The sequence below is a fragment of the Abrus precatorius genome, unplaced genomic scaffold, assembly GCF_003935025.1.
Source record: "Abrus precatorius isolate BTA unplaced genomic scaffold, Abrus_2018 Scaffold11, whole genome shotgun sequence".
Taxonomy (NCBI): domain Eukaryota; kingdom Viridiplantae; phylum Streptophyta; class Magnoliopsida; order Fabales; family Fabaceae; genus Abrus; species Abrus precatorius.
In genome coordinates, this window is record NW_020874303.1 from 15,925,450 (window position 1) to 15,951,040 (window position 25,591).

Genomic DNA, 25,591 nt, shown 5'->3' on the forward strand with positions numbered 1-25,591 from the left:
TTATAACACTCTTTAAATACCTTCAAACTCGCGACTTTCTCACTATAGCGAAAAAAATCATACAATAATTTTCTATGTTATTTGTCTTTCTAGCTGCAACAAGAATCTCTTATTACAGGGAAAATATTGGTGGGTCATCATTGTCTATTTCTCTCGCTAGAGGGAAACTCTCTCCTTACAATGAGAATGCTTTAGAGATGCTGAATGATCTGTCTTATTACAGCAAAAAATCTTACACTAATTTTTTTTTTCTTTTTAAAAAATAAAAAAAATAAATTTAAAAGTGTTACAGTTAACATTTTCAACTCAACATTCTTAAAAACTTAAAAGAATTCTCTTGTAAAGTGTCTTTTTACATTAATATATTAGTATAAGAGGAAATTTAGTTAAATTTCAATAATCATGAAAAAAATTTTTATTCTTTAATAAAATTAGCTAATATTTAATATTATAAAAGGTCTAATATAAATAAAAAATAAATTATATTAAACAAATGAAAATTACTTATTTCAAAAGTTGACTTCACTCTAATTATTTTGTCAAATACTTTAACTTTATTTTTTTTAATGATTTATATGTTTAACTTAACGTGGATCAAAGGATGAGAACAATTCTAATCAAGGTCTAATGTTTTAAAATACAAATGTAAGAGCTGAATTAAAAATTTTAAAATACTATAAATATTTTATGTAACATATTTTTATTAATTAAAATTTATAAAAATTATAAACAATTTATTTTTAGTTTAATGATTCTTGTTTTGTTTTTAATATTTTAAATAAATTTTAATTAATGATTAAAATATGCTTAGAAAATATATAATTTTTTTTCAAGTTATGGAATGAATGTAATCAAATACAAATTTAATTTAACTATTTTCTTTTTTATTTTCCAATGTAATCTAAATTAAATTTTCGCAAAAATGTTGACACGATATATTTAGTTTTCCTTTTTCTTTTGCAATCTCTTTCTTTTCTCTTTCTACCTAATTTCTCTCTCTCTCTCTCTCTCTCCTGTCTTTGTCTTGATTCTGATGCGAATGGTTATTGCAGAAACCCCAACCCTCGCTCAATCACCCTCCTCCTAGATCGAGTCAGGTTCTTTTCGTGTTTCATTCTCATTCCCTTTTCTGAATTTTGCTTTTACATTTATTCATTATGATACACACAAAATATTGGATTTTTTTTGTTTGTTTACCCCCAATTTCCTCTTGAATTTTATGATTGTTTTGAGGTTGTTGGGTTTTCTCGTTTCGTTGCAAATTCTCAACCTGATCCCAGGTTTTCTACAATTTGGGGATTGATTAGCAAATATCTCATTGATGGGTGGGTAGATTTTATGTTGGGGAGAAATGGATTGTCTCAATTTCGTTTTTACCTGTGGGGATTGGATGGGAAATGGTTGTAAAGTTGTTTTTCAATTTTAGGATTGGCAATTCTCTATGAAAAATGCAAATTCATATGTACTGACTCTGATTGCTGCAATTGATTTAGTGGTTGCAAATTTGAAAAAATTACCTTTTCCTTTTGGTTGTGTAAAGTCCTTTGCTGGGAAATGAGTTGTGGGATGACCTTCACTAGGTTCAGGTTTTTCTATTTTGAAACCTTTTGACTTGTTTTTGGTAGCATTTTAATTGATCCCTTGTTCGTTCTTTCTCAGGCAGGGTATCCTATTTCATCTGGAGACCTGAGATGGTAAATCGGTAACAGAATGATGGTGGCATTTTAAGCTGATTTATAGACTTTGCCCTCTGGTTCCATTGGATTTTGAACCATTTTTATGATGGGCAAAGCGCGGCAATAATTAAAGTCAGATGAAAATCAAGGAGATTTTTGTTGGCAAAGAGGCTGAAGTTATTTCAAATGGCTTTGAAGTTTATAGCAATTTCGGCGGTTTCTACTGTGTTAAGCTTTGTGGGTTTGCAGTTTTTCACAGACTTGTCTTTGGATAAACTGAAATCAGATGGACTTATAGGATGGAATTTAATTCACTTGGACAATGACAACCATGACATTGAAGTGTCTTTAGATCTTTACACCTCCATAGGGCTACTGGTTAATTGCATGATCAATGTATTTATCCTTATCAATCTTTGTCTCAAGGTGAGTTTGATGTTTTGAGCTGGAGTTACTATTTTAAGAATTCATGGGTTATACCTATGTATGATGTTGATCTGGTGGCCAGTATGTTCAATACTTCTGGCATCAAATGTATACAATAGTAGAGTTTAATATAGCTGCATTCTGAACTTTATTTAAAGAGATTCTCCTGCTTCAGTATAAACCAGGATAGAGAGTAAGATAAGTAGCTCTGAACTAGGATGGCCAGGTGATTTAGTGCAATTTGCTGTTTTTCTTTTTCTTTTTTTCTATTTTTGGCTAGTGGTTTGCTACAAGAATAATATAATATAGTTCCTGAAAATTGTGATGGTCAATTATCATCAATTGTTTTTACTGCCTAGTATTAACACGCTTTTTATTAGAAACAGGGTGTTGGGGGTGGGGTAACAGTAATGCTTTACAAATTGTTCAATTTATGCTTCTTATGCTCTTCTTTTCCTTCTAAGTAAATCTTGTAGCCTAGGGTGTCCATGGTTTTGTCCATGATTGTATAGATCATGTTAATTTCTTTTATCAGTTAATATAATTCTTACTGTTTATGGCCCTCTTATCACTTGCAGGCTGTGTTCTTCACAGAGTTGTATCCTTCAGAAACTCGTAAGCTGATTGAACGTCTCATTAATTATGTTATTTACAAGGTTAGTGCTTTCTGTTTTGCTGGTGTATGAAATGCCTCACTTCTGTGTTTATTGACAATGAAGCATACTACAGTAATTGTTTTTAAAAATGATTTTAGATTTGAGTCTAGTGTTTCTGAATTATGGATGGGAGCTACTGTATTGATTGAGCACATTTTTTCTCCTCTCTCCCTTTTTTCTCCTCTGTTGAAGATAGAATTTTTGTTGACATGCTAGTTTGGTGTTTGGAAATTGCTCCTAAGATCTGTGTTTATGTAAGATTTGATAAGCTAATTCACATGATAAATGTTAATGTTCCTTAGCTATCTTGATTGCTAGAGGAGAACATCTTTATCTTCCTTGTCATCAGTATTTGCATTATCTACTTCAAATTTTTACTTTTTGATTGTTACGTAATGGTGAAGCTTTTATTGACATTATGAAATTATTAATGTCATTTGTTTTGACTTAAAGGAAAACATTTTCTGAGTAGCCAGTTATATTTAATACAATTTCAACTTTGAAAAGTTTAAATGAAATTTAGGAATTGTTTGATACTTTGTAGTCATAAGCTTCAATTAGTCATATACTGACACTAAATGCTTTTTAAATGAAATGGTGGATAAACAGGGGACATTTCTACCGCTAATTGTGCCACCAACAATTTATCAGGCGGGTCTTTGGACAGCTTGGTTGGCTGTGCTTTGTTCTTTAAAGGTATATCTTATACTAAAGAGGGCGAATGAAAATAATTCCATTGTGATTTGATATATACAAACAAAACCAATGTGTAGTAACTTGTTCTGATACATTTTAAACATATTGCATAGATGTTTCAAGCTTTGGCTAGAGATCGTTTGGAGCGGTTGAATGCATCTCCATCTGCTACACCTTGGACATATCTTCGTGTATATTCAGCATTGTTATTTGTTTTCTTGGTTGATGTTCTCTGGTACTACTTGCTCTGCTTTTCTAAAACAGTTTTCTTGTTCATATTATTACCATTGCTGTTATCATTATTACAATTCTGGAGATTCCTCTAGTCCCTGCTCAGGCATAGCATTTACTTTGGCCACAGAGTGCTTACAATGGGATTCATTATTCATATACTTACACTGTAGGTAAAGTCTGCCCCTGTGGAACTCAGTTTTCTAACTGAGCCACTCAAAGTTATCAGTAGCAGCAAACAGTGCTGCTATTGCCTGTAATGGAGTGTTGAGCTACTGGCCACTGCTAGAAACTAGTAGCATCAAGTTTTTGTGTTGCACAATTAGCAGCCAAAATTTTGGATAAGTTGTGGAGGCTATAGTGCTGCTATTCCCTTTTTGCACCTCAGAACCTCCATTTTCCGGCCAGTCCTGATATCCCACACACATTCTGGACAACCTCACTCCATTTTTTCCTGACCAACCCATATTTGCATGATAACTTCCTTTCTGTCTGTTAAGAAATTTGGGCCTAACTCACTCTTAAAAGCTAGCTCATAGGAGGAGGACTACTCTAGCCCTTATTAGGAGTATTTTGGCTCTATTCCTTACCAATGTGGGATATAAACACTGTCTTTATATGTTCTATTTTTTTTTGTCTTTTTATCCTCCTCAGTAACTTTCTTTCTACCATTTTATTAATTTTTTGATCTTTTTATCTTTTCTGTTTTGTTGCTCTATCTACTTCTTGCTATTATCTGTTTGTTTTTGGGAATTTACTTTATTGACAATTGTCCTTTAAACTTTTGATTTCTGGCTTGGAAAAATGGAGGAGTGATAATGAGACTTTTGTTAAGTGCAGGAACTTAACTATGACATATGAGACATGCTTTTTTTTTTTTGTGTTGTTTAGTATGTTCTTAATGCTAAATAGTTCCCAAAATTTCATGAATTTTCTGTTGCAGTCCATTTTTTTTCCTATAAATTTCATTAGTCTTTTTTTTTTAAAAAAAAAAAACTTCATTCCTTAATTCAGAGCTTAATTAATGATGAATGTGTGTTAGACTTATGATTATAAATTATGAATATAACTTTGTATTTGGATATATCCAGTTTTCAGTATAGTTCTCACTCCACCTGTAGTTTTGGAGTTGACAGCTTTGCCTTGCTATTTGGGATTAATAAGCCACTCCTAATGGTTAAATAGGCCCTTCGTTAGTTGAGATGCTGTTGAACCTGATAAAAACCTTGAGAGACCACACCATAAAATCTAGTTGCTATAGTTGGAGAGCCCAAGGCCTTATATACGCCACATTAGAATTCCATACTTCTAATGTGGAACTTATGTCCCATAATTTACAATTGGCTCTTAACATCCCACAAGGCTGCAATGTGGAACTTAAGTCCCATAATTTGCAATTGGCTCTTAACATCCTACCACGCTTTGCAGCCTTGGTGCCCACGCTGACTGGATGTGCACTAGCCCCTTTGACTAGTCCCAGATGAACACTGTAATGCTGGTGTCACTACCTACGCCTCATTTGCAGCTGGGATAGACATGGTGGAAGGGTCTGATACCAATTTTGATAAGAATCTTGAGAGAACTACACCACAAAAGTTAGCTATTTTTGTTGGAGAGCTAAAGGCTTTATAATCTGTGCATTAGAATTACATACTTCCAATATGGGACTAAATTCCCATACCTTGTAATTGGATCTTATATAACCTCATTTGAAAAATTAGCTTCCATTAATACTCTGTTCATTTCACAAATTTTTGTAAGCTGGATTCTTTATAGAAGTTGCTGCTGAATGCTGTTTTTTTTTATAGTTCATAATTTCCAATATTGCTTGTACATGCATCTGCATCATGACAATCATTAGTTCTAGTCTCTAAATTGGGGTTTGAGTTTATGCTTTTCCTATTTGAGTTAATAGTATAATCAATCCACATTGAACTTGTTAGTTTTAATTTTCACGAAAGCTGAAACAATCACTATTACTATTGTAATTTTATAACTTTGGAATGCTTCTGACACATCCTTTTTTATGCTCTAGGATAAGGTTTTGTCTGGCAATATATAGAACACATGGGTCCTCTATGTATCTTTTACTATTCTTTGAGCCTTTCAGTATTACTTTTGAGACCTTACAGGTATTTAGAATGCATCTTTGCAGATTTGAGATCCACTCATAATCTATTTAGCCTCAAATGAGATAACGATGCCTGAGTTAACGTTTTGTGTGTGACATGAATTGTAGGCCATTTTGGTACATGGGTTTCAGTTGCTTGACATATGGCTTCATCATTCAGCTTGCAATAGCAGTGATTTCCGAACGCCTAAACTGCTTGACACGTTAACTGCAGGTAGTTTGGATAAAATCTGGTTTTTGAACTTCTATGAACTCATCAATACTATTGGGATTATAAATATGCATCTTTCTGTACTATAGACAATTTAAATTGTGTCTCTGCATTTCCCCTGAATGTTTTCTTTATTCTGGTTGTTTGCAGTACTAATAAATTGCTATCTTCTGAATTATAAGTCCTTTCTTTTGTTTGAAATAAAGAGCACTGGTTTTCACTTGTTTGTCTGGATGGGAGTTTAAAGCATGGTTTCTTAAGACACAATTTGATTTCTTGAAAACATAAAAGCTTGTTTTCATTAGTGTGGTTTCTTGAGTCTATTTGCTAACTAGTGGTTGATGGTTGTTTTGGCATGTGAGAATGATGGGCCTTTAACACACATATACCAGAAAGGAAATGAGCTGGTATGTGCCGGGAGTTGGGGGGGTGGGGGGAATACTGTTCTGAGTAAAGAGGAATTGGTGGAGGGAGAGTGTGGCAGCAGGGAATGGAGAGGAAGATTCTACAATAATGAGAGAGTGAAGCAAATGTGAACGACGAGGGGGAAAGGAGTGTGGGAGGCTTACTGAACTTAGGAAAGGGTTTGATGGGTTAGGTGATAGGTCAGTAAAGGAAAAGTCTAAGTGTGTGAACTGTTATTCTTTTTTTTTTTGTGCCATTTCTTTTTATTATTGTGCATTGTGCTCTTTTTTTGTGTTATTGAGTAGAATTTTGTCACTGTAAAGGAGAGTTTGTCCTTGAGCTTTATTATATTTCCAATGTAATTCTAGTATAGTTAAGAGTATCATGACTTTCTCACCTAATCATTTCAGATTCAGACTACCTAGGTTCTTTCCATTTTATTTTTCTGTCCATACATATGGTAAATAGTGCTGAAATAATCTGATTTTTGTGAACTTGTTTTGTTCTGATTTATTCTTTCCTTTCCTTTTTTCTTGGCTGTTTTTGTTTCTTGATAAGTAATAACCTGTCTATTAACCTTTTCTTTTTTTCTGTTTGTTTGGATGAACTTAATTCTAATTAAGTGGTGTACCTGCAGGTTCATTATTGGAATGGAAGGGAATTCTTATTCGGAACTTGGGGTTTTTCCTTGACATGGCAACATATTTTATGGCACTTGGCCATTACTTGTATATATGGCGGCTTCATGGCATGGCTTTCCATCTTGTAGATGCAGTGTTGTTTCTAAATATACGTGTAAATATTTGTGTAATTGTGTCATTTTTAATTCTGCATGAATTTGACTATCCATAGAAATTTAACTGACATTTTCATATTATACTACTTGTTTTCATTGATGATATTTTGAGCAGGCTTTGCTTTGTGCAATAATAAATCGCATAAAAGGCTTTATTAGGCTAAGGATAGCTCTAGGAGCGCTTCATGCAGCTCTTCCTGATGCCACGACCGGGGAGCTAAGAGCATATGATGATGAATGTGCTATTTGTAGAGTATGCTAGTTTGCTTTCCTGTCTTTCTGATTGATCTTGGTAATTGACATTGGTTGGATATACTTTTGAATAACATTATGAATGTACTTATGACAGGAACCCATGGCTAAGGCTAAAAAGCTAAACTGTAATCACCTCTTCCATCTTTCATGTTTGAGATCTTGGTATGGTTGATTTTATGAACTCTTATACTTTTTATATTTGAGTGTTTTAGTGAGATACTATCGGTTGCTTAATTGATTCTAGGTTGGATCAAGGCCTGACTGAGATGTATACTTGTCCAACATGCCGAAAGCCACTGTTTGGAGCCGGGCCTGAAAATGAAACAAACTCCAATACAGGGGCAATATCTAGTGATGAGCAACTTGCACGTCAAATAAGTGCAGGACTTGATCGGCCGAACTCTGCTACTAGACATAACATGCCTACAGGGTTGTATCCAAATCAGACACTAAACACTGCTGAAGGTGTTCCTTGGAGGTTCAATCTTCATACTCAATACTTCATGGCATTCTGTCTCCTTTTTGCTTGTGGCTGTTATTTATTTGTTAAAATAGTAGTTTTGAGCAGTTATTAAGTACAAGTAAAGAGGATACAAAATCCACCTAGCACAGCTGTCAAAGAAATGCAAACAAAAATAATAGACGGAAAGAAATGAAAATACAAATAATAGACGGAAAGAAATCAGGTCAACTCCTCAATTACTCAGTCGAACCCAATAAAGAAACACCTCCTTGAATATTGTGAGCTGAAATCCTCGAGGAAGCCAATGGAACAGCTCCTTCAATAAAAGGCACTAGAAGGGAATCTCTGCTGGAGATCTATGATTCTGAACTATGTTTGCTTCATCCATAAACATCACAACCCTGAGAAAGGAGGTCATCGTGGCAGGACCTTCTATACCTTTGTTCTACCAAAACCTCTGAAAAAGATGGCATCAAAAGTGATTCATGAGGCCGGTGAAACTCAGGGCAAGGAAAACCAATTCCAAAGTTCATTCTGAATTTTCCTGGCCACCTCTCAATGTGTAGAAAAGATATAAAAAAAATGACTATTTGGCTCTAAACTTTGAGGACACATGATGGGGATATCAGGGCATGTAGCTATTTGGGCCTATCAGTCTTTACAAGATATTTGTAAGAATGGAGGGAGGGGGACAAATATTTTTTTCTACTGACTTTATCTTTGAAAAAGACTTGGAAGAGAAATTTAATAGCAATTGGGTTTCAAATTAAATACTCTAAGGAACAAGTATCAGAACCACAATAAGAAGTCTTTTTATTGGCCCCAAATGATACTATTTCTTACATTAAGTTTTCCTTTTTGGATCCCTCTTAGACACTAAACGAGATATGTTCAATCAAAATAACTAAATGATACCGACTTTACAATAATATTATCTCTGGAACTGATCTATAGAAATATTATTTATCTAACTTCCTCTGATTTGATTTATTGCAAGAATGGTTTACCCTTTTTTATCGACAACCTTTGTTTCCTGCAGCAGGAAAAATATGTAGGTTTGTTATCTTGCATGTATTGTTGTGTTCTGTTCTACTGATTTTCCTTTCTCTTATCTAGGGGTGCAGGACTGGACTCAGGTTGGTTGCATTCTTGGCCAAATCAGGGTGTTGATGGAGCTGGTCCTTCTACTGCTATCAGAACAGTTGGATTGGGCAGAGTTCAAATGATGATGAGGCATCTTGCATCTGTTGGGGAAACCTATGCTCAGACTGCCTTTGAAGATGCTTCTTGGAACCTTTGGCCCATTAATCCCTCTCAGGCTTCTGCAAGTGGTTCCATTCCTTCCCCTGGTGGAAGATTGGCAGGAGGAACTGGTAGTTTACACATAAGGACTGCTTCAAATTCTGCAAATGATAACGTGGCGAATATACTTGCCATGGCTGAGACTGTTCGGGAGGTTCTACCTCATATTCCTGATGACATAATATTCCAGGTTTGTTTTGGACTTTTTGCATTATACAATGTTCCTTGACTTCCTCTGTTATATTTTTATTTAATATCACCAAAACATCTTCCTTGCATATTCTGTTCAACCTCATACTTCTAGTTCTTGTGAGAACTTAACTAACTTCCATCTCTTTATTTATCCTCCACACAGACACTTGTAATAGGAGGGATATCTTACTGACTGTCAGAAACCCATCAACTTTACTCAATAGTAGCTATTGTATGCAACTATTGAAATTGTCTAGATAATAGATCCTTAAACTTTCTCAATGTACAAATTATCTCCCAAATTCTGTCAACGAAATGATGGCACTATTATCACGAGACATATGTGATTCCTGTTATGATCATACATCAGTGGTCATTTTTAACTACTTGTGGGTGAGATATGCTTCCCACAGACAAAATAATAATAAAATAATGCTAAAAATCATCATCTCAGATCGTGATCAGTGCTTGCTGTTCAGCATTGTAAAACACAAGCCTCTCCACCTATTCTCCCGAAAGCAGCCATGGAACTCAGGCACATTGAAACTCTCATTCTTCATCACAATGACTGTATATATAGAAGCACTGGTATCACATCAGAATGACTGAACTCATTTATACCAGTCCTTGAAATGAAACATTTTACAAATTATAGACACTGAAACTGAAGGTACAGTTGTTGCCTTACAAGCTGAACCCATGTGGACCAAAACCTGTATGGCTTTGATTTAGTTTGGGTGTTGGACTTTTGGAGAAGTGCTGATGAATAGAGCACCCGTAAATGAGTTTAAGTACGCATTTAGTTCAGCTTATTTTGAGGAAATAATCCTTTTCTTATACAGCTTTTTGAGAAACAACCACCACCAAGCCTTATCTCACTAGGTGAGAGTGGCTACATGGATCACGTTCCATTAAACTCATCAAAAATTAAATTTTCAGCAATTTAGTTAATCAAAATGTTTCTTTTAATAACTTCATCTAAGGTTTTTTTGAGTCTTAATTTTTTTTTATTGGAGGAAAAATCATGCAATCCACTCTTCTTATTGGTGCTTTCAAAGGTTTTCTTTGTACATGATCAAATTATCTTAAACGATTTTCATTCATCTTTTTCATTATAAGTGCTATTCCAATATTCTCTTATATACTATCATTTCGTATCCTGTCCTTTCTCATGTGTGCATTCATTCACTTTAGGATTCTTCTCATGTTGTTCCTTTAAGGCCTAACATTTACTATTGTATAGGATAGCTGGTCATATTATGATACGGTAAAACTTTCTTTTTAATTTGATAGTTACTTTATAGCCTGATGTCTTTCTTCACTTTAACCACTTAACTTGTATTATGTGAGTAACATCTTCATTAATTTCTCCATTATTTTATAATAATCGATCGTAGGTACTTGAAACTGAAAATTTGTGGTATAATATCATCTTTAATTTTCACTTCTAATGCTTGATCCTTATCTTGATTTTTGCTAAACTTACAATGCATATATTCTGTCTTACTTTTACTTATGAAAAAATCTTTAGATTCTAAAGTCTCCCACCATGACTCAAGTTCATCATTCATTTCTTTTTTTGAGTCTTCAACCAACACTATATCATTTGCAAAGAGTATGCACTAAAGGATAATTTTTTGTATGGCACTTATAAGTACATCTAAACTAGATTAAACAAGTAGGGCTCAAAGCAGAGCTTTGATGTAAATTTATTTCTATTAGAAAGTCCTTAGATATGTCAGAACTTTTTACACATGTAGTTTTCTCTTCATACGTCTTATATAAAGCTTTTTGAGAAAGCTTTTGAAAAAGGATATATTGATACATTTTTGTATATAGGAGATGATTCCAAGATTCAAAAAGTTTTAAGGGTTTATTTTCCTAATATTTTACTTGTCTGAGGTGTAGTTGCAATCAAACTATAGTTGAATGGGTTTACTTATCCTTGGCTCCTTAATTTTATTTTGTAGATTGATTACTTGTTGTAATATACATTAGAATCTAAAGCGTTTGATACTGCAGGATTTGCAGCGGACAAATTCAGTCACAGTTACTGTGAATAATCTTCTCCAAATGTGATGTGTTAAGGTATTGTTTTGCTCATCGATGGTTATGAAGAATCAAGGACTTAGAGCTACACTTTTCCTTGGAAAAGCATAGGCTTCATTTTATGTATATAGAGTCAGCACATTTAATCTGTTGTACTCAAGGAAGATAGCAGAAAATATAGGCCTTTTCTTTCTCTTCTCCTTGAATCTGTAGCGAAATAAATATGGTGTATGTTCCCAAGCTGGGCAAGTTCCTTCCCGTCATTGTACCCTTTAAATTGTAATTCTGAATCTGCTGCTACTCCAAAATATGCTATAATTTCTTTTCCATTCCCCACACCATTTTTGTGGGGGTTGGCACAGAGAGAGAAAGATCTAGGTACTCCGACTTCAGGGGTATCAATTATCTTCAAGTGACTCAGTTTTGGACGTGCAAGTCTGCAGAATCTAATCAAATATAATAAAAATTTATATACAACATAAGCGTGTGTTTGGGATTGAGAGGTTTTGGAGGGAGGGTGGATAATTTTTTTTGGATCTAAGGAGTTTTATAATGTTTACAAAAAAGAAACAAAAGATTAAAACAAAAAGTTTACATTACTTTATCATTTTGTTTTATTTATTTTTTAAAAAATTATTGGATTAAAAATTATTTATTAGAAATGAAAAATGTCTTTTTCCATCAGAAGTTTAACTCAAAGCAAGTTCTCTCTCGTACTGGGATATGCAGATGTAGTAGAGTAAAAATTAGTATAAAGTATATACAAGTTATTTGATTCATGGTTGATGGTACTTTACACGAAGGTATATTTCAAGATTTTTGTAAATAGCTCGTGCAACCTCTCAATAACAAACTGTGCAATACATGTACATGCACATTTCATTATCTATTTCTAGTTTCATCGTGCACACTTAATCGTATTATTTTCATACCTCGTGGCACACCTTGTCCTCAGCGTGTAGATGATAATAGGCAAGGGGAGGATCATTAAATAAAAGATTGAGAACATATATGTCTTACAATACCTCAGTCGATAATACAACACGTTCATGGCACGTATTACCAAATGCTAAGGCATGGTTTGGATTGGAACTGAAATAATGGCAGAATTTGGATTCATAGGTCGTGACATTAATATGATTCAAATAATGATATTTGCACGTTAAAAAAAATAAAAATTACATAGTTCTTACGTTACTCTCCTTTTAAATGATCCGCACAATTCTACATGCTATCTTTATCTTTAATTTTTCCCAGTGCGAGTGAAATGATGCAAAGAATTTAGCATGTAAATATCAATTTTGATATTTGCTATGTTGACCCAACTTTTCCACCTTAGCAGGGGGTAGAGAAGTCGTCAGCATGTTTGCTTGACAATTAAAGAAGAAACTGAGACTGGCCTTTCAAAGCCATGGCATTTCCTTATTTTCTGTATATGTATGTGTTTTTATATAAATTTAACAATTTACATCTATATTCTGATGAGAATAAAAAATTTGTATGAAAGTAATAAATCAATTGAACAATAAGGATATCTTTATTATAAAACTATGTATCATACTTCTATTGTTTTTACTCTGGCAGACTTTTGTTTATTCTGGTATCTATATATTTAAGCAAAATTGATTACATATTAGGATTAAATGCCGTATTTATTAAATGTAATATAGAATTACCTAAACAATGTTATTAGAATGTTATATATATGTATGTATGTAAGACTCTATTTTGAAATTTCTTTACTAGTGTCATCATTTGATGCATAAATAAATATCAATTTGCTACTTGATTTGAATTCGTCATATGTTTACTGCAGTGTTTGGATTCGATAATCATAGACTGAAAAAAAACTTTCTGTCTTAACTAGTCATTGTATTGAATACGTTAGCAGCATATTCTATGTATTTACGATTTCAATATATTTTTTTCACCGTGATTTTCTTTTTTGAGGAAGGATGAACAATGAGTTTACTATTATACTAGAGGGAAATATGTTTTATAAATTTGAAATGTTACAACACACTGCTTTCACAATGAACACTTGTATCGTGTCCAAAAAATTCTTCCAATTCATGTCAAGATCCCTAAGCTAGCACTAGGAGTCAGGATTTGAGTAAAACAAACAAATATTAGAAGTTAAAAGTGGCAACAAGCCAAACGATGTCCTCACAACCCATGACTAAATTTTTGGTATGCATTGGAACTAATATCATCCATGCATGCTAGCACTTTGATTGGCAAAATTTGCACCTAATTGCAATCCAATCCGCATTCCTCTAGAATTGGACCACTTGACTTGGGTAAAAAAGGATCAATTTTGACCCACAAGACAGAAAAGAAAGAGGCAAGCAAAACTGACCAAACAATAACAATGGTAGGAGTCCTGTTATGCCTACCTGTGATACCTTTGAGGAATGGATACAAATGAAGAATTACCCATAAGGAAAACATGAGTTTACCAAGTAGAGGCCCCCAAGATTCAAAGCCACTATTTATTGCATGTGAGACTCCAGCAACTACAGCAATTATATTTAATATCAACAATGTGGTTGGTATGATTAGTAAAGTGGTCCACTTCATAGCAAACATCTCAGAATGCTCCTTGTCTTCTCCTACTTTTGGTGTCACAATGAAGTTTGTGTTCACACCTGCCAATACCTTAAACATCCCTAAAAATACTGCAAATAAATGTGCTGAAACCCCTCCAATCACCCAAAACTGCTCATTTCTCCACCATTCATCTATTGTAACTCCACTCCATCTCATCTCTAGCGCACTTGTGGTGAAAATGCAAATGAAAAGAGTCACAAACCACATTCCAGTTGTGTTATTGAGCTGCAATGCCAACAAGAATGTTGTTAGTAAGCCTTGACAAGTTTTTTACAACACTATGGCAGTAGCAATTGGGAAGCAAATCACGTGTCCCCACTTTTTGTTCCCCTCCCCATGTCCCTTTCTCTGTCTCCTTAATTAAAAAGTGTAGCCTAACTAAAAATTGACATGAGAAAGTAAAAAAGACTAATCATTAGGCGAGGGTTACATTTTAATCCAGTGTCACTTTTGTCTTTTTTACACTAATGGGCTAGTTCCGTTTCAAATTACTCCACTACTGTAACTTTTAAAATTTTTACCAAAATAATGTAAAACTTTCACCCTTTGTTTTGTTTTTTTTCCGTGAATAAATTTGTGGCAGTTTTGTACACAATTTATGGCGCTTGAGTAAAATTTCACTGTTTTGGTAAAATTTTCAAAATTTCCCTACTTGGATAATTTTGAAGGGGAATTACCCCAAAACAGTGAAAAAAAAAAGCCTCACTTTTTTTATTGAGGGGATGGGAAATGGTTATAGGTAATTCGAATGTGTTGTTCCAAGTCACTCTTTCAAACCAAGACTAAAGTTTTAATAACAAAAAGAAATTAGAAAACTGATAAGGTCTTTTGGACTCATACCTCAGGAATGATAAATTTTCCAGTAAGCAAGCAAACAGCTGGTAAGGTACAATATGCCACCAAAGGTATTGATGTCCAGGGATATACTGTGGCATTTATGTAAGAAATACGCTCTAACCACTTTAATCCTCCTCCATATCCATGCCAAAGAGGGCAATGCTTACTCATAAATATTTCAATGGATCCAAGGGCCCATTGAAAGACTTGTTGCAAACCATTTGAAAGATTTCTTGGGGCAGATACTTTAAATGCAGGTCTTTCAGGAATACAATATATAGATCTCCATCCATGGCAATGCATTTTAAAACCTGTCAATATATCTTCTGTAACTGAACCATAGGTCCACCCTACCTGAATGATTAAAACAACTTTTTTAGAGCTGACTGCTTAGTTAGTCACAACTTACAACTTGACCGCAAGGAGACTCAGAAGAACATAGTGATTGAAAGGTTTCGTTACCTCTTTTCCCCATTCTGTTTTCTCTTCATAGCCACAACTAATTACATGTATGGCTTCTGTAAGTTGAGAAGCAAGGTTGTCATATTTTAGTGTCTCACCATCCTCCAATTGAGTTGATGCAATGAAAATAGGAGATTGTCCAAATTTCTTGACAAACTTCTGATTTGAAATGTGAGTGGAAATTTCATCTTTTACACCTACATTCAAGGTATTACAGACTCATTCCTGTTGTTACTTCATAAGCTTACTATAGACCCTTATATTTTCTTCCAGGTACAACATTATTCTTGAACAGTAAAGTGTTTCTCTTCTAATTTGCACCTATACACACACGGGGACATATCTAGTGAGAACAGTTTTCACTATAAGATTATGACAACTTTAAATCTTGACCATACAAACTATACATTGACGGTCAAAATTAAAAGTTAGCTAGTGGTCAATTGATCATTTAAAAATTCCATGCATATTTTTCTTTTAATCTTACCCATTCAAATAACATATAATGGTCTATGTTTATTCTTTTCATTCTTACAATAATCAAGTATTTTCACTTGAGTCATTTCCTATCTATCTATGTGGACAGTGCTTTAGAGAATTGAAAATAATATGTGGGCAAATACTAGATGTTCTACCTTTAGTACCGTGTTCAATGTACAAAGCATTTTCAACTATAGATGCTTCAGAATGTACTTTTCTGTGACTGCTTTCCATCATGTCAAACTTGGGCTTCTTCAACTTCTTCTTCCTCTTTCCCATGCAACACCATCCACAGCAACAACACTTCGACCAACAATTACATGTCTTGGTTGGAGGCTTCTTTTTTCTTGGAGCATCAAAACCATAAAGTGCTTGCCTTCTAAAGACACAGCCAGTGCCAACATATGTAGGTCCTTGTATACCATCCAAACCTTTCATGTTAATCTGAAAGAGAAGAAAGTTAGCTTATCACAATTTCTTCATATGGGAAATTCAAAAAGATGAGTAAGTTTTAGTATTCATACATCAAAGAATGCATTTGTATGATTGGTATATTGATCACTGTTGTCAATACCATCAAATCTCTGTGAGAACTGAACATAGCAGACCCTTTTTCCTAATAGTGGGTCCATCATGAAACACATTGCTTCTCTTATAGCCTTGCTATTGTTGATGTAATGATCATAGTCCAAGTTTAACACAAAAGGTGCATTGGAAAGCACAGCAGACACTCTGACCTGTTTGGCAGAATCATTAACAAAGAAATATATCAAAAAGTCTGCGCTGATGTCAACTGCATCATTACCTAAAACTGTAGAATTTGCTCAAACTTCTCGTCACCCTCATTTTTTTTAAGTGTTGCTTACCGATGCATTCAGTGCTCCTGCTTTTCTTTGGTGATTGAATTTAGGCCTCTTTTCTCTAGAAACATACACTAAACGTGGTAATTCATTGCCATCCATGTCATATCCCCCAGTTTTTCCTAGAAGAACCTTAGAAAGTAATTGACATTGACAATAACACAGTTAATTAAACAAAAATAACCATATATATTATACATATGATATGTTCTTTAATTTTTTTTCTAACCTGGATCATTCCTGGGTGATCATAAACATCATTTCCAGGCCATGGTGTTCCATCTTGCATTGTCCACCCTTCTTCTGGGACCTTCCTAGCCTTTGCAACTAGAGAATTAATTCTAACTCTAAACTCTTCATATTCTCTCTGTAGTACAATGATAATGAATTCTTACCATATAACATGGAGATTAATATGAAGAAGTAACCAAGAGATGTAGAATTTTTGTTTACCTTCATTGCTCTTCTCTCTTTCACAAATGATGGGTGCGCCTTGTCTTTTAGGTAGTTTATCTTCTCAGCAAAATACCATTCAGGTGCCCTAGGCTCAATGCTGAACTTCTTACAGAAAGGAACCCATTTCCTTGCAAATTCAGAAGTTTCAGATAAAGCCTCAAATGTTAACATTGCAGCACCGTCATCAGATACATAACATGACACCTTTTCAGCAGGGTAATCTACAGCTAGAATGGAAAGAACCGTGTTTGCAGTCACAAGTGGAGACTCCTTTAATGGATCCATTGTGGTCACAAATATGTCAATTGGAGAAAGTTGTGAAGGCTGGCCCTCCTTTTCATACCTATGAATAGGAAAATTAAAAATTTGTTGATAAACTTGCAATTAAACATCACAAAACATCCATATACTAACGATTAGTCATTAGATTTGTTCCTCTTGGCATAGGTTTTGTCTAATAGAAATTGAACTATTGGCATAAAACTAGAGATATTATAAGTTTACACTAACAGAATGATGCATTTGGTATATAAATTGATATATACTGTCCGTGCTTCATAGATTAGTACATCATATTGTTAGCAATAACCCACAATGTCTATTCTATCAGTTCAATTTTTACAAGACAAAGTTTATACTAATAGAAGAAAACCAAACAATGACTAAACTTCAGCATATGATTTTTTTTTGTAGTATAAGAACAAGAAATACAACATTGTATATGGACAAATTATTTGTAGATTACTTGCCTCAAGGAAAGCCTGTCCAAATAGGTTTCCCTCATGACAGGAAGCCACTTTGGGAACTGGTCTAGAATCCATGAAAGAGTGAACCAAATCTCACATATTACTGACACAAGCCACAAGGCATAGGCATTGTCTACTGGGTGCATTACTCGATAATGGAAGAACAACCCAAGCACAACTAGTCTGATTACAATGATCATACGATAAGGGTTAATTTGACTAGTTGGAACAGGCAACTTTCTTGACAATGGTTGTCTTGCTTCATCCATTCTGATTAACACAAGAAAACATAAAATGAGACTAATCCTTTTAAAGGCAATAAACTGCTTAAGTGGATTCAACTTTCTCAATGAAACATTTTTCATATGCACGACTAGGAATTGAATCCAAATCAACATTTTTAAGGTACACAATTATCTATGAATTGTGCCGACCGTGTTGGTAATATCTTTATTTTAATGTTATATAAATTATAGAGAAGCACTTACATAGGGAATTCAGTGTCATCATCTTTGATGTTGTTAAGAACTTCATTGTCATTTTCTTTTCTCACATGACCAAGTGTCCTTTGTCTTTGCTTCCATATCTCCATTCTTTCTTTCCAAGCAACACTCCCATAGCCATAAGCAGCCAGGTCCTTGGAAGGGTCCATTGGTCTTGCTTGCAATGCAATTATCTCTTTGCTCAATATGGTTGAATTTGAAGGAACCAAAGCACGATGTTCTTCAGATGTTTCTTCATCCAGTTCCTATTGGCGCGATGCATGCATGCAAAGGATAAAGTAAGAAGCTAGAACAAAATCGTCAATTTTTTTAGAACTAAGATTTAATTAGTACATTGGTACTTTACTCCTCTTAGTTTACAAAGATAAAAATATTCTTTTATGAACTACTCGAGATTGACGTAATTAGTAAAACCAACTATTGATTGATTATATTAGCTCAAATATTGATATTGAACAACGAGATTACAAGTAGTATGCCATATTTTAGCTGAGATTGTTATTATTTCATTTCTCTCTGCACCCTTGGGTTTGGGGTAGGTAAAATTTAAGTAGCATGTACTTCTAATGCCTAATAAATTTTCAATTTTTTAAAATTTTTTTCGATGAGTATTAGTTTTCTTTTTCTTCTCTATAAAAATGAAACAATTCGGAAAGAAAATAAACATAAGGCGTACGGTTGTAATAACACCATTCACATACTTCCAGTTAATAATTTAAACTTTTACAAGTTGGTTTAATAATAATAATAATAAGAAGAAGAAGAATAAGACAATTTAGTTCATATATGTTTAAAGTTTAGAAAATCGTTTGCATTTAATCCTTTGTATAAGGGAACAACTTTACAGTTATAGTAAAATTATTTGTCTGTTTTTAATCAATAATTTTTTTAATGTGTGTCCAAGAACACCCAATAAAATATGTACGGTGAGCTTTTATTAAATTATAAGATCTAATGTATTGAAAACCATGTAATAATATTAAAAACTATAATTTATAATAAATTTTTATTGTGAAATTTTAGATACACATAAAAAAAAAATCTTTTATTTAACAACATGTGTAAATATGCTTTGAATCTTATGTTTGAATAGATGGCAATGGAGAAAACGAGAGGGAATAAAATCATAAATGTCATAAAAAAAAATTAAGAGTTTAAAAGCAAGGCCGGGGTAGAATCACAAAGAAGAAGAGCTCATTATTCAAAGCCACAGTACGTTGTCTACTTTCTTCTCTTATTAAATTCGTTATACATGTTACAACAAAACAAGTTGAAGTCTTATGTTTTACTACATTCTTTTCCTCGTCGTATGTACAACGTGTTGTAATTTGTGTGCCCCTTCTATAAATGCTCCTATAACTATTAATTAATTTGCCTGTGGCCGCTCAAAAATAATGAAAAATATAGCAAATTAAAAAATTTTAAAATAAAATATTTAGAACTATAGAAAAAAAGACCAACTTCAATAATTTAATATTGTCACCTTATGTAACAATGTAAAGATGGAAAACGGAAGATATGTAAAAATTAATTTATTCCGTTTGCTTGTTTAAGCACACGAATACTCATTGAAAATTGGAAAGTTAGCACTGTTTCTATCAATCATGAATTCTAGAAAGGACACCTACATAGATCTATTTGTAATTGGTTCAAACTTCTTTTTCAATTGTGTAGCCATATAACGAGTAACATGTATCAAGCTATATACGTTTGCGTGAATTATACACCATTGACTAGAATATTGCACTAGCTAGCCAGTTATTCAATCTTTTTTCTCCTCACCTCTCCAACAGTTTACATGAACGAATTATAAATGTCTCTACAGAAAAGTATATGCTTAAGTGGGTTGCCTTTGTATAATGAAAATTCTATAAAAAAAAGGTTACTAAGTTTAATATTTAGAATAAAAAGTGTAATATAAAATGAGAAGAAGCATAATTTGCTAACTTGTTTTAGATTACGTGGGGCATATGGAGAATGTCAGAACAATACTGCCTCATATATAGGACTAAGCATTACCTCATCAAGAGACATTGACATTTTCATATCTTTTTTATTTCGTCCATCAAAATCGAATTCGTTCTCCAAGTCATCAATGTCATCCTCCTCCTCATCCCCCTCAACTCTAGCACACCCTTCATCATTCAAGTTACATCAATTTAGAAACAAAAGAAGAGTAGTTAATTAACTTCTAAAATGTAATATATTAGTGACAAACTTTAGTGACAAATTTTTTTTTTGTCGTTAATTTTAGCATCTTAATTTTAGTGATAAAGTTTTAAAATTACATTAAACATGATTAATTTTCGTTCTCTACTAGTGTTAATTCACAATGATGAATTAACATGTACTTGTATCAAATAATGAAATTGCACACCCTTGAGACGCTTGAATCTGGTTTTGCATTGAGGGCAGACCTGATTTCCCTCCCTGCGTTCATACTCATAACAATTTTTACAAACAGGAAAGGCACACTCATTGCAAGCCACAAAGAGATCACCATCTGCATTAACCCCTATATCATCTCCACATAGTTTGCATGTTTGACCATGCAAGTGCTGCAACTGATTTCTTTGCTGCACCACACCAAACCAACGTGCTATGTAAGTGTTGCATGTATTTCATTGAGAATCAAGGGCGAGTATCCAAAGTACTAGATTGATGATTTTCTTTTGTAAAAGAACATAATTAACAACATTTAAGAAAAGTTTTAATTTGACAATATTTCATATTCACCCGAATTTGTGATAGCTAATAATTTTTATTTATTTTTAAATAGCCAACCATATAAGATTACTAAAAAACCTTGATATATGCCTACCTTAAGCCATAAGTGACTCTTCTAGTGAAAATATCACTTAAGGAGGTGTCTTTCGAAAAGTTTATGAAGAGCTTAGTTATAAAAACAATTAACTTATAACTCTTATAAGTTCTTTTTATATATACAAATAATAAATTTTGAAGTAAAATTTGCAGTATAACATGTTATGCAAATAAAAGCTTATTGACAAGTGTTTAATTAACCGATTACTCAAATGTATCTTTAGTATAAGAGATGACACATGTTACTTACAGGAAAATCTCCATCTTGACGTATGATAATGAATTCATTGCTGTTGCGAGAGCCAGCAACTAACCCCAAATTGGTTTCCATTTGGTGGTAGATCATGCACACTAGCTACCTTACTATTTCTAATAAACACAGTAACATAGTGTTCCCTCTTCACCATATATATTTATAAATCAAGCCTTTGCCTTTCAATTCAAGGAAGATATAAATCTACTTTACTTGATCAAGAGAGAAGCACCGTTATTACTTTTGAACAAAAAGAACAAAAGTTACAACTAATAATTATTCCAATCAATATTCTTTTCTTCTCTTTTGTTTCAACTCACTCACTCTCTCCCTCCCTTTCTCCGCCCAAGGGCCTTTGCCTTTTTTGTTGCATTTGACACCTTTGCTTCTTAACCTTTAGTTTGTTCATCTATAACTCCGCCACCAAAGCTTTTGCATCATCATCTTCTTAGCAAAAAGAAAAAAGAAAAAGAAAAAGAAAGGGTCTTTCCACATGTCTCATTGCTATAGCTAGCTACTTCAATGTGTCATTTTCAATGATGTTTACAACTTCTAATCCATAGAGAAAAACAGCATTAGCGACATTATTGTGAGTCCACTGCGTTTGCTTGTATTGTAAAGCAATATTCATATCAATAGACCACGCTGAAATCCCTTGTTTGGTTATTTTAAAGTCCATTTTGCGGTGCAATTATTTGCATCCATAATCACCTTATATACCTTTCCCAAGCAACACGCACAAATTTTTGTTGGGTTCATTTTAGGAGTAAAACGAATCATATATCTAGTTTCGTTCAAGTGACTGATCGGGTAAGAATTTAATTATAGGTCCATAAATTCATGCTGTACTTCAATGAAAATAATAAACTCTACCTTTCGAGGTTTGTACTTAAAAACAATGAGGAAAAAATATATATCATTATCGTCTTCGGGAAGAAAAAGAGAAAAAAAAGGTTCTTTCAATCGAAATTAATAATTAAAAATATTAATGGGTTTATATAGTTTTACACCCAATAATTTAAAATATATCATTAAAGCCGGAAGCAGCACCCGCACAAGTGGAACCTTTCCCGTTAGGAGAAGGTAAAAGACAATTCAGGGTGTTAGATTCACCATAGCTCAATTCTGACGCACGTTTTAGTTTACCTTTGATATTATTATTTATTATTACTACTTTGGCTATCTAGATAAAGATAGCTTGCAATTTATATAAGAAATTGTAGGTTATTGATTTTGTAAAATTTTTAAGGAAATATAAAATGAGAGAAACTTGTAATTTTGAAAGTTAATTTTTAAAAATTATCTAAAATAATGTTTAATTTTTAAAAGTTATTTTTTCTTTTTTAAGATAATTTGCCATTTCACAGATAAGACCTTCTGTACATGCATTAATCTTATTATCTCTTTTATTTTTTTACATTCACAACATTTTTATTTTTTCTCTATTTTTTTATCTGTTCACTTCTCTTTTATCTAAATATATTTTATATTAAAAAATATATAACTTAAAATAATTTATGTTTAAATATATATCAAGATATATTTTATTTTTTAATTAATTAATTAATCATAATAAATAATTATTAATTTTAATGTTACATTAATATAATATTACATATTTTTTTTAAATTCATTTAACACAAATTAACTAGTTGTACAAGTAGTTTGTCAGACAATTTTAATTCTATAAACTTTTAACTATAAGTTCACATTTTTCAGCTTGCTTTAGGGCTAAATGTTACAAACTTTCAGTTTTTAGCTTGTTTTACCTGTTAGAGCTTTAACAAATACACGTTTATATGTTTATTTTGAAAATTACACCAAATTTATTCAAGCCATCTCAATTGACACTAATTTCTCGGTTAAAGTTTTAATGAAATCAAATTTTAATTTTTTTTTTCAAATGAGTTTGACAATGTTCTAAAAATTAATTTAATAGAATTAATTTTATCTTATTTTGGTAGAAAAAGTTAATTTTATTTAGGTTGTAAAATAAAACTACTCTCCATTGTAATTATATCTAAATTATATCAATTTTATATCTGAAATTATTTTTATTCATTCGAAAAAATTTCTCTATCATATAATCAATTTTACAACAAAAAATATCTGTGAGCAATGATTTTGCAGAAGTAGAAAACGAAAGGGAGAGACACTTGTTTAAAAACATTCACGGCTAGCGTTGCGCAAACTGTTCACTGCAGTTTTTCTTTTCACGAGAAATTTTTGCTTTGGGCAAATAACGGAGACGCTTTTGTATTAGAGATCACACTGGTGGAGTGAGGGCATTTACGAGTAATCATACCTTGTAATAATTTTAAAGTCTGACGTGCATAGCTTCTAATTAAAATTACAGATTCAGCGTGTGTTGATCTTTAATATTAATTTTTATTATATAAATTGTTAAAATTAAATTTTAATTTTAATTAAAAAATTTAATATTAAAAATATTTATAGTATAACAACTAAATTTTATTCTAATTTAAACTATTTTAGCATAATTATGAATGGTATTAAATATGCTGGTAAATATATTTCCTTCGCTTCTTTATATAAAAACACATTTCGTCTAAATCTTATATATATATATATATGTGTGTTAAAAAGAGAATTTTATTAAGGAATCAATAAATAAGTAATATCTTAATAAAAATTACACTGAAATACATTAAAAATGATCAAAGTGAGTGTCTTTTAAGTTTTCAATATTTGTTTTTCATTTTTTAACATATGCTGACAAAAAATTGTTAAAAATAATTGATGTATTAATTTTTTAAAAATTAATTATAATATTTTAAATTTATTTTTAGTAAAATTAAATTATATTAATAATATTTTTTAGTGTGTATATAAATGCACATAATAATGCATATGAATCAACTAATAGGAGATTGTTTTAACTTAACATGTAATTTTGAGTTCAAATATTAAAAAATACAGTTGTGTTGTATACTTGGAGGAAGAATTTTGCAGTCTTTAGTGATCTTAACATATTCTAACAATGTGATTCTTGAAAATTTTCATTTTAAAATAAAAGTTCTATTACTTTAAAAAAATAATTCTAAGAGCATTCAATTAGAAATATAAATGTACTTTCTAATTAAAAAAAATAGGTAATTATACATAAAAAAATGTAAGATTATATGTAAAAAGAAAATTCTTATTTTTGAGGAAGATAAAAATATATACAATAATTATATTTGATATTATTTAATATAACAAACTTTTATCATTATATATTTTTTTATATTTAAATTATAATTTATTTATTTATTTTAAAATAAAATAATTCAAAAAAATTACAAACTCATACAATGCATAGACATATTTACTAATATAATAAAATTCTATCACCATATATTTTTTATATTTAAATTATAATTCTTTTATTTATTTTAAAATAAAATAATAAAAAACTCAAAAAAATTCTAAAAGTATTATAAATTTTATTCCAATGTGAAAGTGTTTATGTTTAAATATTGAAAAAATATGTTTGTAACATTTTTAAAATTAACATGTATTTTTTTTATTGTGAAAATTTACGCTTCATAACCAAATTTTAAAATGTATAAAAAGAGAAATATTTGAACGTGAAAAAAGATTAAATAAGTAAAACTCTGATTAACTTTTAAAATAAATTATATATAATAAAAGTAAATATATTATTCAAACTTATTTTATATTTAAGATATTATAATTTATTATTCTTCTCAATCAATTTTTAAATTTATTTATAAATAATTTTAAAATATTAACTATATGCTATGTCAACTCTATAATTTAATTTTATATAATCTAAATTTTTTATATTATTGTAAATTGGGTTAGTTAATAAAATATTGATAAATTTGATAAAATTTAATCATATAAAAATATAATTTATTACATGATACTACTTAAAAATAATGCAATTTATGCTTACTTAAGAAATTAAAATAAAATATCTAAATATAATTTACTAAACTAAAATAAAAATATCAACTTAAAAAATATATATATTTAGTTAAATAGATAACTTTTGAGAGTTGACACAATTGTAAAATAAAAAAATAAAGTAAGATGATAGAAAGAA

At 31.7% G+C, this 25,591-nt stretch overlaps 2 protein-coding genes across 3 annotated transcripts; one reads left to right on the forward strand and one right to left on the reverse strand.

Annotated features, from left to right (window-relative positions):
* Positions 1–965: 965 nt before the first annotated feature.
* Positions 966–11,962, forward strand: LOC113854233 (E3 ubiquitin protein ligase RIN2-like). Of its 2 annotated transcripts, none has more exons than XM_027485133.1 (13): positions 966–1,097; positions 1,660–2,102; positions 2,681–2,758; positions 3,368–3,454; positions 3,568–3,689; positions 5,721–5,817; positions 5,925–6,030; positions 7,070–7,227; positions 7,344–7,481; positions 7,578–7,645; positions 7,728–7,961; positions 9,063–9,438; positions 11,463–11,962. In XM_027485133.1, the coding sequence occupies exons 2-13, from the start codon at positions 1,863–1,865 to the stop codon at positions 11,517–11,519; spliced, it is 1,761 nt and encodes a 586-aa protein (XP_027340934.1). In that variant the 5' UTR covers positions 966–1,097; positions 1,660–1,862; the 3' UTR covers positions 11,520–11,962. The 2 variants fall into 2 exon arrangements, with proteins under 2 accessions (XP_027340934.1, XP_027340935.1); XM_027485134.1 differs by having other exon boundaries at positions 982–1,092; positions 11,463–11,898.
* A 1,777-nt stretch (positions 11,963–13,739) lies between these two features.
* LOC113854164 (probable cellulose synthase A catalytic subunit 3 [UDP-forming]) lies at positions 13,740–21,621 on the reverse strand. Its single transcript, XM_027485047.1, has 13 exons — positions 21,517–21,621; positions 20,821–21,019; positions 20,463–20,578; positions 18,429–18,688; positions 17,944–18,210; positions 17,192–17,537; positions 16,968–17,105; positions 16,745–16,870; positions 16,403–16,615; positions 16,043–16,322; positions 15,399–15,586; positions 14,940–15,290; positions 13,740–14,324 (listed from the first exon to the last, which is right to left on the reverse strand). The coding sequence occupies exons 1-13, from the start codon at positions 21,610–21,612 to the stop codon at positions 13,740–13,742; spliced, it is 3,165 nt and encodes a 1,054-aa protein (XP_027340848.1). The 5' UTR covers positions 21,613–21,621.
* Positions 21,622–25,591: the final 3,970 nt, after the last annotated feature.

Coding starts and splice junctions, on each gene's coding strand:
- LOC113854233 (XM_027485133.1), top strand. CDS start 1,863: ATGGCTTTGAAGTTTATAGCAATTTCGGCGGTTTCTACTGTGTTAAGC. Junction 5,818..5,924: donor TTACTTTTGAGACCTTACAG/GTATTTAGAATG, acceptor CATGAATTGTAG/GCCATTTTGGTACATGGGTT. Junction 7,228..7,343: donor TGTTGTTTCTAAATATACGT/GTAAATATTTGT, acceptor TATTTTGAGCAG/GCTTTGCTTTGTGCAATAAT.
- LOC113854164 (XM_027485047.1), bottom strand. CDS start 21,612: ATGATCTACCACCAAATGGAAACCAATTTGGGGTTAGTTGCTGGCTCT. Junction 15,587..16,042: donor TGCTTTGTACATTGAACACG/GTACTAAAGGTA, acceptor TAGGTGTAAAAG/ATGAAATTTCCACTCACATT. Junction 14,325..14,939: donor GAAAATTTATCATTCCTGAG/GTATGAGTCCAA, acceptor TTGGCATTGCAG/CTCAATAACACAACTGGAAT.